Source organism: Bison bison, unplaced genomic scaffold (genome assembly GCF_000754665.1).
Source record: "Bison bison bison isolate TAMUID 2011002044 unplaced genomic scaffold, Bison_UMD1.0 scf7180017864461, whole genome shotgun sequence".
Lineage (NCBI taxonomy): Eukaryota > Metazoa > Chordata > Mammalia > Artiodactyla > Bovidae > Bison > Bison bison.
Genome location: NW_011495023.1, coordinates 3,885,279 through 3,898,301, shown reverse-complemented (window position 1 = coordinate 3,898,301; position 13,023 = coordinate 3,885,279). Strand labels below are relative to the sequence as shown.

The 13,023-nt window shown below is 35.1% G+C and overlaps 1 protein-coding gene across 3 annotated transcripts in view; it reads right to left on the bottom strand.

Moving 5' to 3' along the window:
- The window catches only part of PLXDC2 (plexin domain containing 2), a 425,372-nt gene that overhangs the window by 262,114 nt on the left and 150,235 nt on the right, over positions 1 to 13,023 (bottom strand). The window contains exon 1 of one of the 3 annotated variants that reach the window (XM_010859898.1): positions 6,882 to 7,151. The exons of the other annotated variants lie outside the window; for them this stretch is intronic. Coding sequence (XP_010858200.1) covers positions 6,882 to 6,888 — 7 coding nt within the window. The 5' untranslated portion in view covers positions 6,889 to 7,151. Of the gene's footprint in view, positions 1 to 6,881; positions 7,152 to 13,023 lie in introns of those variants that run through there. 3 annotated transcript variants of the gene reach the window in all.

Sequence of the window (13,023 nt, the reverse complement as noted above, 5' to 3'; positions counted from 1 at the left end):
AGGTACCTCATAGTGGTTTTGATTTGCATTTCTCTGATAATGAGTGATGTTGAGCATCTTTTCATGTGTTTGTTAGCCATCTGTATGTCTTCTTTGGAGAAATGTCTATTTAGTTCTTTGGCCCATTTTTTGATTGGGTCATTTATTTTTCTGGAGTTGAGCTGTAGGAGTTGCTTGTATATTTTTGAGATTAGTTGTTTGTCAGTTGCTTCATTTGCTTTTATTTTCTCCCATTCTGAAGGCTGTCTTTTTGATCTATAAAATTTCAATCATGTATATTTTCCTTAATATACACACATATATCCTATTTAACAAATTTTTTAAAAAGACTAGTCCTCAAATTTAAAAAATAGGCAAATTCCATAAATAGATAATTCACAGCAAAGAAATATAAATACTACCAAATATATTAGAATATTTAACATTTTAAGAAGTCAGAGAAATACAATAAACTGTAATTTTTTATATACTACACTCACAAAGATTTATTGTAAAATTGTACTTGTCAGGATGTGATAAGGTTATTTTATGAAAATAGTATTGTACTCTCTAACATTGGTAGGCAGATTCCAATTTTAATCAGAATTTCATATGTGCATATTTTCCATCTGTAGTAAAAATCTTCTAGGATTTGATGCTGTGGAAATCTTAGATGTGCAAAATGATTTATGAATAAGTATAAAAAACTGCAATAGTATTGTTTGAATTGGTTAAAAGGAAAACCATACATATGCACACAAAATTAAGAAGAGAAATACATTATAGTATTACTAGTGATTTTTTTCTGTTATACAAGTTGTAAGCAGTCAATTTGATTTGTTTTGTTCTTTTGGCATATCTTTATTTTGTACATTTTCTATAATGTGTTACTTCTATAGCAAGGGAAAAAATTCCTATGTCTCTACCTTTTGAAAGTCAAGTTCAAATATTCTGACTTGGTGAAACCTTCCCTCATCACCAATAGAAGATTTTCCTAGGCAGAGTATTTTAATGTGACCTCATAGAACTTTAATCAAACCCATTTCTGTGTTCTTCTCCTGAAAGTGTAATTCTTGATTAAATGCCATTCCTTCACAAACTACCATGAACTTATCCATGGGAGGTGTCATGTCTTTATTCATCTTTGTGCTTTTTTTTGTTATTATAATAGATGTTCATTAAAACTGCCCAGGCTATTTCCTTGCGATATGTCCTGATACACTTAGGGTGGTGACCAGGCATTTTCTATCATAGCAGCTCTTGCTTAAGGCACTCTCATTTCTCTGCTTAAAATTCTTAGCCTTGTATACTTATATTTTGGGGGGTTATTTCTTGAGAAAATTAGATGTAGCCCTATCAATTTCTGTGCAATTTCCTATATTTTATCATCTTTTTCTATATGTGTTTCATCAAGTAAAGTATTAGTGTTACAACATTCTATCTGTAGCATCCTTTAAAATGTTCAGAGAGATTAATACAGCAAGACAAAGTGATTTTCCCCCAAGTTATTCTACTTCTCACATTTAATTAATATATTTAATGCAATATATTTTCACATGACCTGAGAACCACAAAGCAATGGGCAAAACTATTCAGCTTTGACATCTCCAAATAATTTTACAAAAAGTTCTTTAAAAGAAATCACAGGAAAGATTTATGCTTCTGAATATCAAAGGCATTGTTAGGCAAGGATTCATAAATAATATATTAGTTACAGTAGGAAGCATATAATTCTTTAAACAAAACTGACACTTTGCTATCTATATTTAAATAAGAAATACTTTATATACAAAGATGTATTCATTTCATTAGAACTTCTTGAGTATTTATTAGCTGAAAACTTCCATGATTCATCTCCTTGTCTAATTCCCCTTAAGACAACTCAAGATAGTATTGGGGTGAAATATCTTGACACAGAAAAAATATTTCTTTATGTAGACCTATGATTTTCAGTTTAAAAAAATCATGTTCCAAATAGCCTCTTTGATAATGATAGAAATACTTCAAATAAAAAACTGGGACAATAATGAGGAATAGAACTGGGAATAAGAGGAATAATGCAAATTTAGTCAAGAAATTTTGATGTTTTTACAAACTGTATCATATTTATAATACTATATTTTTACTCCATTGAATTCACTGTATTTTTCCCTTTTTTTTTTGAAAAGAGAAATACTTAAATTTGAATATCAACTACCATTCCAATAGCAGTTTTAAAATACAGTTCCAAGAATTTCTAAAATGCTATGAATATCTGAATTCTGTAGCTACTTTCTTAAATAACATTGCCTAATTAAACTGCTTGATTGCATACATTTATGCTGATTACACAATTTAACTCACATTGTAAATAAACCACAATCAACAAAATTACATTAAAAAAGAAATTAAGACAGTAAAACTGTACTAAAGTTAGATTTCAATTTCTCTGATATATTCCTGAAATAGTCAAACCACCAGGTAAGAATTAAGCCACCAAAGTGAGATAGAAATCCAAAGCAACATTTTAACCATGTATAGATCAGGAGGACACTGAAACTTTTTTTTTTTTTTAAACTTTACAATATTGTATTAGTTTTGCCATATATCGAAATGAATCTGCCACAGGTATACCTGTGTTCCCCATCCTGAACCCTCCTCCCTCCCCATACCCTCCCTCTGGGTCGTCCCAGTGCACCAGCCCCAAGCATCCAGTATCGGGCATCGAACCTGGACTGGTGACTCATTCCATATATGATATTTTACATATTTCAATGCCATTCTCCCAAATCATCCCACCCTCTCCCTCTCCCACAGAGTCCATAAGACTGTTCTACACATCAGTGTCTCTTTTGCTGTCTCGTACACAGGGTTATTGTTACCATCTTTCTAAATTCCATATATATGCGTTAGTATACTGTATTGGTGTTTTTCTTTCTGGCTTACTTCACTCTGTATAATAGGTTCCAGTTTCATCCATCTCATTAGAACTGATTCAAATGTATTCTTTTTAATGGCTGAGTAATACTCCATTGCGTATATGTACCACAGCTTTCTTATCCATTCATCTGCTGATGGACATCTAGGTACACGTGTCTCTTTCCCCTCTGGTTTCCTCAGTGTGTATGCCCAGCAGTGGGATTGCTGGATCATAGAATCTATTGCTTCATTCTTCCTTTATCCTTGAATTATTTTTTCTAAACATTTTTTTGACTCATACAAACAAATTCCAGATAAACTGGAGTAGTCTCCAGTTTTAAGTACTTATTAAAGTAAATACTTTAAGTACTTATTAAAGTAAGTACTTTAAGTACTTATTAAAGTAAGTACTTAAGTACTTATTAAAATACATTATAAAGTATCTAATTAGTCATCAATTGTTGAATTTTTAAGTTGATTGTAGAGGTTAACTTTTGTGAGCAGCCTTAACTCTTTTTCAGGAACAATTTATGAAAGAGGAATCTGCACTCTTATGTATTTAAACTCCATCAGTCTACAAAATAACCAGAAGGACATGAAGCCAGATATCCCATATTTTCATCAATCACTTTATGGTATCTTAAAACATTTATTTTTGCTTATTTGTTCAATGAAAAAACAGAATCTCACCAGTTTAATTTAACAATTTTACAATTTAACAATTAAAAAATTTAACAATTTTTGATTGTTAGTGAGTCAACATTTTTAATGCTATTCCCTTGTTTCTTTTTTGCTATCCTATTCAAGCCCTTTTGTGAGATAAGTAACTCATTTTTTAAATTTAAGGGATTGGTCAGCTTAGTAAAAACTCTATAAAATTTTTCAGAAAATCATTCATTATATAAATCTGTCTCAGACAAAGTTATTGAAATCATGATATATTTTCCTATTATATGAGACTATTATGTTGTTTAAGTACCTTTGTATGGTTATGACATAAAGGGAAGATACAGGGATATGTTTTCATATAAAGCTCAACAAACATGGTTTATATATTATGTATACATATATATGTGTGTGTGTGTGTGTGTATATTATTCAGCCATGAAAAGGAATAGAAATCTTATGTATAATACAACTTGGATAAACCTTGAAGAGTGTGCAAGCTGAAATAAACTAGACACAAAGGACAAATGTAATTCCATTTATCTGAAGTAGTCAAAACGTTAGAGACAGAAAGTAGAGTAGAGGTTACCAGATACTTAAAAGGCAAAATAATGAGGAATTATTGCTTAATGAGTACAATCTGTGATGAAGAAAATGTTCTGGTGATTGATAGTAGGGATGGCTGCAACACATGATGAGTGTAGTTAATACCACTGAATTGCATAATTAAAAATTATTAAAATGGTAAATTTTCTGCTATGTGTATTTACCACATAAAAAATGAACCCTCATGAAAGAGGCCCATAAGCAATTATTGAATATTTGATGAATGAATGAATGAATAGAATTCATGAAAAATAGTAGGAAATCATTGGTTATAATTCTGGGAGGGTCCAAACTCTTATAAAATATTGGAATGTCCTCCTTTTTTCTGAAAGCTATCCACCCATCTGGTATTTTCCAGTTTTGAGTTTCCCTAGATATCAGGTAGTCTTCCAGAGACTTTCAAAAACACTGAAACTTCAAAGCCCCAACAAATGAAGTACAGTCTCATACAACAAACAACTCCAAGAGCAGATATACAAATGGCGAGTCTGGTTCCAAATCAAGGACAAAAACACTGAACTCATTCATCATTTAAAAAAGGCCCCAGGAAGAAAAAGTGCAATTATTTGGGGGAAAGATTCCAAATTTTAAACAAGATAGAGTAGGGGTAAAGTAATAGAATATAAGTGAAAGTTATAATGCTGAACTCGTCCATTTTGTTAACAAAAATTTTAAACAAATAAAAAATTAAAAAAACAAACAGCATAAAAAGCTAGAAAGTCAACCTAGGATAAAGAAGGATGGCAGGTATACACTAATATTTAAATTTTAATCAATTTAAGCCCAGATATCTATTCACAATACCCTAGACACCAAAAGGAAGAAATTAAGGTAGTAAGGAGTATAAGCTAAAGTATTGAATGGGTATAAAAACAAGTCATGGGGGAGGTGGGATACACATTACATCAAAGAGCCAGACAAGTCTTTTTATTAATCTAGGAAAAGGAAAAAAGGAAAGAAAAAGGGGTTTTAATTGAAGTATTTAGATCCAACCAGTCCATTCTGAAGGAGATCAGCCCTGGGATTTCTTTGGAAGGAATGATGCTAAAGCTCAAACTCCAGTACTTTGGCCACCTCATGCGAAGAGTTGACTCACTGGAAAAGACTCTGATGCTGGGAGGGATTGGGGGCAGAAGGAGAAGGGGACGACAGAGGATGAGATGGCTGGATGGCATCACTGACTCAATGGACGTGAGTCTGAGTGAACTCCGGGAGCTGGTGATGGACAGGGAGGCCTGGCGTGCTGCAATTCATGGGGTTGCAAAGAGTCGGACACGGCTGAGCGACTGATCTGATCTGATCTGATTTAGAAGAAAAATAACAAAGTGAGAAAATGACAAAAATTTACAAATTATTTATGTAAAAATAATTTGGGGAGTTGATTAGAGAGAATTCTTTTGGAGTTAGCAGCTGGGCTGTCATATGCTTACTCTACGCAGATGTGACCTGCTGTGGTTTGCTCTGCATCTGGATCTGGGTCCATTGTTCTACGTTCTCCAGACAAAAGGAATGAACCTTGGTTGTCCTTTTACACTATATTGAAACCTGGGTAACGGTTGTACTCCATTTATAGCTTAATTAATTTAACTTAAGAATGGCCACGCTAAGTTGTTTCGGTCTTATTCAACTCTTTGCAACCCTATGGATTGCAACTGGCCAGGCTGCTCTGTCCATGGGATTCTCCAGGCAAGAACACTGGAGTGGACTGCCATTCCCTTCTCCAGGGGATCTTCCCTACCCAGGGTTTAAACCGGCATCTCTTATGTCTAACCTGCATTGGCAGACAGGTTCTTTACCACTAGTGCCACCTGGGAAGCCCTAAGAATGGCCGTACTTGAAAAAAGAACACTGGGAAAGAGAGATATCAAAAAATTAAACATATATGTACAATTCTGCCCCTAACCAATTCACACTTCAAAAACTGGTGATAACTGGCCATGAACATTTCCAGTGTTCATACACAGAAATCACAATTTGAACTTAACTCCAGTCCTACTCCAACATAAGCCTCTTCATCTCTTGTAGAATAAATTAACACACATTAATATGTTTTTATTTCTACACAGATAATTTTCTTTCACATTTCCCTAGAGGAAAACACAAAATGCTCTGAGGCAAATTTTCAAATGTATTGCTTATAAAGAATGGCATGTGAATAAAGAGAAGAAAACATGTCAGCTTGTTCTTGCTTTAACTTTATGTAATGTCTCACATCTCACAACACACTGCTCTAGAGTGAAGTGTTTTAACCTGCCTTTTGTTATGAATTACTTGGCTGGGTAACAGACAGGCAGTCTGGGATCATTTTTGTAAAGCCATCAATATCCTTCAGTGCTATTCAGAATGCCAAGAGAATGCTTTCTTCCTCTTTTTACTTATCCATCAAATACTTCATGAAGTTTAATTAAAATTAAGTCAAAAATATTCTGTGTGCTTGTATAAACCTTAAATTTGTTAACCTATTATTGGATTTTCAAAAATACCTGGTTAGAAAACTGATTTAATTTTCTATTTATATGTAAATTTGTTTCTAAGCTTAGATGCAGGTCTGCTCTGAGAATGCTAATCCTAACTTTACCATATTTAAACTCATTCTGGGGCCAATTAGAAAGGCCTCATGCCAATCCATAATACATTTACCAATATCAGACATTTGAAACATTTCAAAGCACTCCCCCAAATGCCTATGTCACTTCCTGTTTAAGAAAAGAAATGCATTCTTCTCAACTTACTGTACATTCATTCATTCATTCATTCGCATGAATCACATCTTGTTACAGGCCATCTTCAAACTTTCCAAAGGCTTCCCAGCGGTATGTAGAAGAAGCAACCAGAGCTGTGGCACAGGCAGGAAGGGACATTCTACTGGAGAATCTGAAGGAGGAATAGTGTGTTTGGAAGAGAAGGAGCCTGGGCAAAGGGCATAAGAGTAGGCTGGGGAAGTGAGGAGGAACCAGATTACATAGGGCACTAGCAGTGTGTAAGGAAGTGGGGTTTTACTCTGAGACAGATGGAAAGTCAGTGGAAGGGTTTAACCAGGAAAGGGCATGATCTGACACATGTTTTCAAAAGATCACCTCCACTACTAGGAATATAAGTTGTTTTTTATCATTTTAGGCTCTACTGATAACAGTAAGAAAGAAAACACTTTTATTCTGAAGACGTTCAGCGGCCATATAGAAAGACTAACATGTTCACTCAGTAAGGGCTTGACCGATTCCAATGAGCTGTCAATTAGCATAAAAGAGTGGACTACGGTAAGAAAAATGAGTAATTAAGGTGACAGGTGACTAACAACTTAAATGTCTAGGATCATTAATTCTCATTTCATGTATTTAATAAGACACATAAAATATTTGACTGTGAATTTTATATATGAAACATCATCAGCAATGTCTCTAAGAAAAGGAAAAAAACTAGTGTCCACTATAATCTACTACTATAGTATCTCCACGATACTAGAATATACATTTAAATTCCATATATTAAGGTGTGGCATGGAGGAGCAAAGAACAAGATTTGTTCTGTCTTTATTTAATACCACAGTAGGTAGAAAGAATAGCAATTTTGGCTTAAAGTAAAAGAAAAGGCAGTACAGTGCGGGGGGGGGGTGGCCCTCAAAATTTAGGGTGGCTTATTTTTCACAAGCAGAGACTGTGTCCAAAGTTCACATTTCTCCCAAAAATCTAACCAAAGATCATTTTTAAGTATTTATTGCCCTAATAAATTAGGAATGCAAAACTAATAATGAAGCGGTTTTCTTTGACAAATGATAAACCTTTAAAGTTCTGTTAGATGCTTAATAAATTTTTTTGGAAAGAATGAGTTAAATAACATAATCTCAGGAAAAAAAGCGGAAGTACAATTTCCTTCTAGAAGAGTAAATATGAAAGGGGAAATTACGGGTAGCTGTTATGAAATCAAAAGGCCTATGTGTTACACTTTAATAAATTTTTCCTAAAACAGCAAAAATGCACTCAAATTAGTTTCTCAAGCTTTAGAATGCATCAGAATCACAGTGTCCCTGAAGATTCCTAAAGTCCACTCTCTTTAAGAAGGCCACCGGAGATTCTGAGGCAGGTAGACCAGAGAACAATGCTTGGAGAAACACTGCCATAGTAAAACTCCAAAGAATTTTATCTCCTCTGTGTCCGGAATTAAACATTGTATGTTTATACCTTGGGGGCACCTTTCAAAGTTACGGAATATGGAGGAACATAAAGGAAAACATTAAATAGTCTGTGGATATTGGCTCTGATGTTATTCTGACATAGAAAAGACTTCTCTTCCAATATTTACAGCCTTATTTTAACTCCTTATCTGCCTATACTACTTTGAAAAGTGCTTTCTAAACCATTATCTACTTTATTTTTCTTAATAGTCCTTGAATTATGAAAGGCACTATCATGGAAAATTGAAGAAAACTGCTTCTCTCCTCTCTTTTTGATTTTCACAAGAAAATGGCATTGTCTTCTGATTTGGCTAGATTCATTTAGAAAAAGGGATGGAATTAAGCAATTACCCACTGATTGTTGTTGAATCTACTATTGATATTTATATCAATTGATTCACTAGTGAAGATTCATGGAGAAGGCAATGGCACCCCACTCCAGTACTCTTGCCTGGAAAATCCCATGGACGGAGGAACCTGGAAGGCTGTAGTCCATGTGGTCGCTGAGGGTCGGACACGACTGAGCGACTTCACTTTCACTTTCCACTTTCATGCATTAGAGAAGGAAATGGCAACCCACTCCAGTGTTCTTGCCTGGAGAATCCCAGGGACAGGGGAGCCTGGTGGGCTGCCGTCTATGGGGTCCCACAGAGTTGGACACGACTGAAGTGACTTAGCAGCAGTAGCAGTGAAGATTCAAGATTTAGAATTTTTTCATTATTGATTAAGTTGGGGTTACCTGAAGAGAGTTGCTGCTTAGAAGATTTTTTTATCCACTAAATGAGATATGAATAATTTTAGATTTAAAAAATATACTAAAGCCCATATAAATGGAATAAAAAAGCATGTGCTGATATGAACTTTATGATATCATATTTATATTTTAGCAGATTCACTTCTCACAGAGATAAACTGACTTTTAAGAGCTGCTGTTCTTTGTTCAATAATACCAATCATAATAATATCATGCAATGATTCAGTATCCCTTCAGCAATACAAATGATGTCCCTGTAGAATGAAGGTTATATTGTTTATTTCTGTACAATTCTGTTTTGCAATGAGCATCACTAACAAAGAAGCTGATTTTTATTGTGTGTGTGTGTTTTTTTAATGCAAAACCTGCCAACTATATGCTGAATAGGCATCTCAAAAAAAAAAAAAAAAGAAGATGTCCTTCAGGAGGTGAATGGATGAATTCCTGGTAGTACATCCAGACAATGGAACATTATTCAGCATTAAAAAGAAATGAACTATCAAGCCCTGAAAAGACATGGAGAAAACTTAAGTGAATATTAGAAAGTAAAAGAAGCCAGTATAAAAAGGCTGCATACTGTGATTCCAACTATTTGACTTTCTGCAAAAGGCACAATTATGGAGACAGTAAAAAGATCAGTGGTTGCAGGGGGTTAGAGGATGAGGAAAGATGTAGAGGGAGAATGCAGGGAATTTTTAGGACAAAGAAACTACTTCAATATTATAATCAGGGACATATCTCATTATAAATTTGTCCAAAGCCATAGAATATACAGCATTAATAGTGAATCTGGATGTAACCTATGTACTATGGATAATAACCATGTGTCAGTGTAGGTTCATAGATTGTAACAAATATGCTGTTCTGGTGAGGAGTATTGATAGTGGGATAGGTTGTACATGTAAGTGGCACAGAATAAATGACACATTTTTGTACCTTCTTCTCAGTTTTGCTGTAAACCTAAAAATGCTCTAAAAATAAAGCCTATTTTTGAAAATCTCTTGCTGTTGCCCTTAAAAAATTTAGCCAGTGACCATGATTTCCATATTTAAATGATATAAGTGCATTATCACTTTTAAATTAAAAAAAAGATTAATTTTGCTCCACTTAACAAAGAATCAAAGTAATAAATCAGACAGGTATTATTATTTGGATTGTATTCCAAATCCCATAGTTGAAATAAGCTCATGAGTATATGATGTTCAAGAAGAAAAATGATTGTGAAGGTTATGAGTAAATCAGCATAGTGAAAAGGGCGAACAGAATGCAGGGATGACTCTGACTGCGTCCATAGCAAATCAGACACAAATGACCAACAAAGAACTCTAGGATTAAAACAAGTCATGTGAAGTGTTGTTATTTCTTCCTCAAGGAAAAAGATTCTAGTCACCTTAGGTGACTCCCTGATTTGAAGAATGTTTTACAAAAATCCAGCTTCAAAAAAATGAGTGCATATACTCTGCTGGGGGAAAAGTCCTTGTTATCTGTGTCTAAAAGTCAAATGGCAGCACAATATGCAGAGGCCAAAGTCAGTTGAGAAGACTATGTATTTTGAGCTAATGATAACACCATTTGGGATTTCTCTTTTACTCTTTGTCAAAGAACTTCAGTGGTTTTCCCATGTATTACCCATCTAAATCAGTAGTCACATATGGATGTGAGAGCTGGATGATAAAGAAGGCTGAGTACCAAAGAATTGATGCCTTTGAAGTGTGGTGCTGGAGAAGACTCTTAAGAGCCCCTTGGACTGCAAGGAGATTAAGGCAGTCAATTCTAAAGAAATCAACCCTGAATATACACTGGAGGGATTTATGCCGAAGCTGAAGCTCCAATACCTTGGCCACCTGATACAAAAAGCCGACTCATTAGAAAAGACCCTGATTCTGGGAAAGATTGAAGGCAGGAGGAGAAGGGTATGATAGAGGATGAGACGGTTGGATGGCATCATCAACTGATTCGGGAGACATAGAAGGACAGGGAAGCCTGGCGTGCTGCAGTCCATGGGGTCACAAAGAATCAGACACGACTGAGCGACTGAACAATTGTATGGCGATGAATGGAAATTAAATTTTTGGTGGTGAGCATGCTACAGAATATACAGAAGTAGAAATACAGTATTGTACACATGAAACATAAACTAATGTTACTTCAATTTAAGAAAATCAAGAAAATAGAACACTCAGTGCTTTCTTTGAAAGCTTTGGAATGTAATCCTTAATAAATTAATCAAGACCAGCTCAAAATACATTTTATAAAACCAGAGGTTATGGACTGAATTTTGTGTCGCTCCAAAATTCACAGATTGAAGCTCTAACATTGAGTCTGGCTGTATTTCAGATTTGGCCTCTCAGGAAGTCATTAAGGTTAAATGAGTTCATAAGAGTGAGCCCTGACCTCACAGGATTAGTGATACAATAAGAAGAAAAAAAAAAAAAAAAAGAAGAAACACCAGAGGAAAAGCTATGTGACAACATAGTGAGAAGGTGGCTGTGTACAAGCTAAGATTCTTACTAGAAACTGAATTTGCCAGCAACTTGGATTTCTAGCCTCAAGAACTGTGAGGAAAAAAAAAAATTGTTAAACTGCTCAGTGTATAGTATTTTTTAATAGCAGTTTGAGCACAATAAGACACTAAATCATGTCATCGTGCACTTGTGCTCAATTGTATTTAACTCTTTGTGACGCCATGGACTGTAGCCTCCTGGGGTCTTCTATCTGCAGAATTATCCAGGCAAGAATACTGGAGTGGGTAGCCATGTCCTCCTCCAGGGGATCTTCCCGACCTAGGGATCAAACCCGCGTTTCCTTCGTCTCCTCCATTAACAGGTGGATTGTTTACCGCTGAGCTATCTGGGAAGCTGTAAGACACTAGACTTACCAACAAATGTTACCTGATTCTCTACTGTGTGTTTGGTATTTAAGTAGCTTTTGTGAAGGACATACAAGAATATCAGGCTCCCCCCCATCCCCCGCAAATACACCTTGATAAAATACACTGATACACTATGACCTTCAACTACATATATCCACCACAAAGATTCATTCATTTAAGCAAAAAATAGATACAAAAGAAATCATAACATTTTGTTATTTAAAAAAATGCAAAGACCTGCCATCAGATCGACATTCCTTCTCATCTTTTCAATATCTTGTATGTTCACAGTTTAGCAAAATATAATTGAAATAAGAAGCCTGAGGCACTACAAAAATCATCAAAGAGAATTTTAATAACACATAAGATACTTTGATATTACTTCAAATACACCCAGCACATATGACATTTAACTGACAAAAAGAACCATTTTTTAAACAGATTTTTAATGATATAGACTCGATTGGAAATTGAAGCAACTGCCAACCTCTCAGATCAATCTGGATTGTTTAGGCTTAGCCATTTCTCCACTGTGGATATGTCAGAGGCAAAGTTTATTTCAGGAGATGGTTTAGAGGCAGCTCACATTATTACATATGCGGGAACTTAACTAGCCCCTGGTTATAAGGCAAACCAGATCAGTTGTACCTTCAGAGAATCTAAGATAGGGAGGGAAAAAAAAACCCTCATACCAACTCAAATGATAATTTGAAGAACTTGCTTAAAATATATTGATAAAAAAGTAGTTTATCCAAGTTGGCTCAGGTTATTTTGAAACTATTTAATGAGTATGTGCCAAATACTGAACGAAGTTCAGGAAACACAAAATTCGCCTTGTGCAGAGGTATCACGAAATAGTTTTACCATACGCCTTCCCATTCCAAGGTGGGAATGAGATTTCAAAGAGTCAGACATGACTGAGCGACTAACACTTTCACACACATGTAGCTTTGGCTTCCCTGGTGGTTCAGGCAGTAAAGAATCTGCCTGCAGTGCCGGAGACCTGGGTTCAATCCCTGGATAGGGAAGATACCCCAGAGAAGGGAATGGCAAGCCACTCCAGTATTCTCGCCTGGA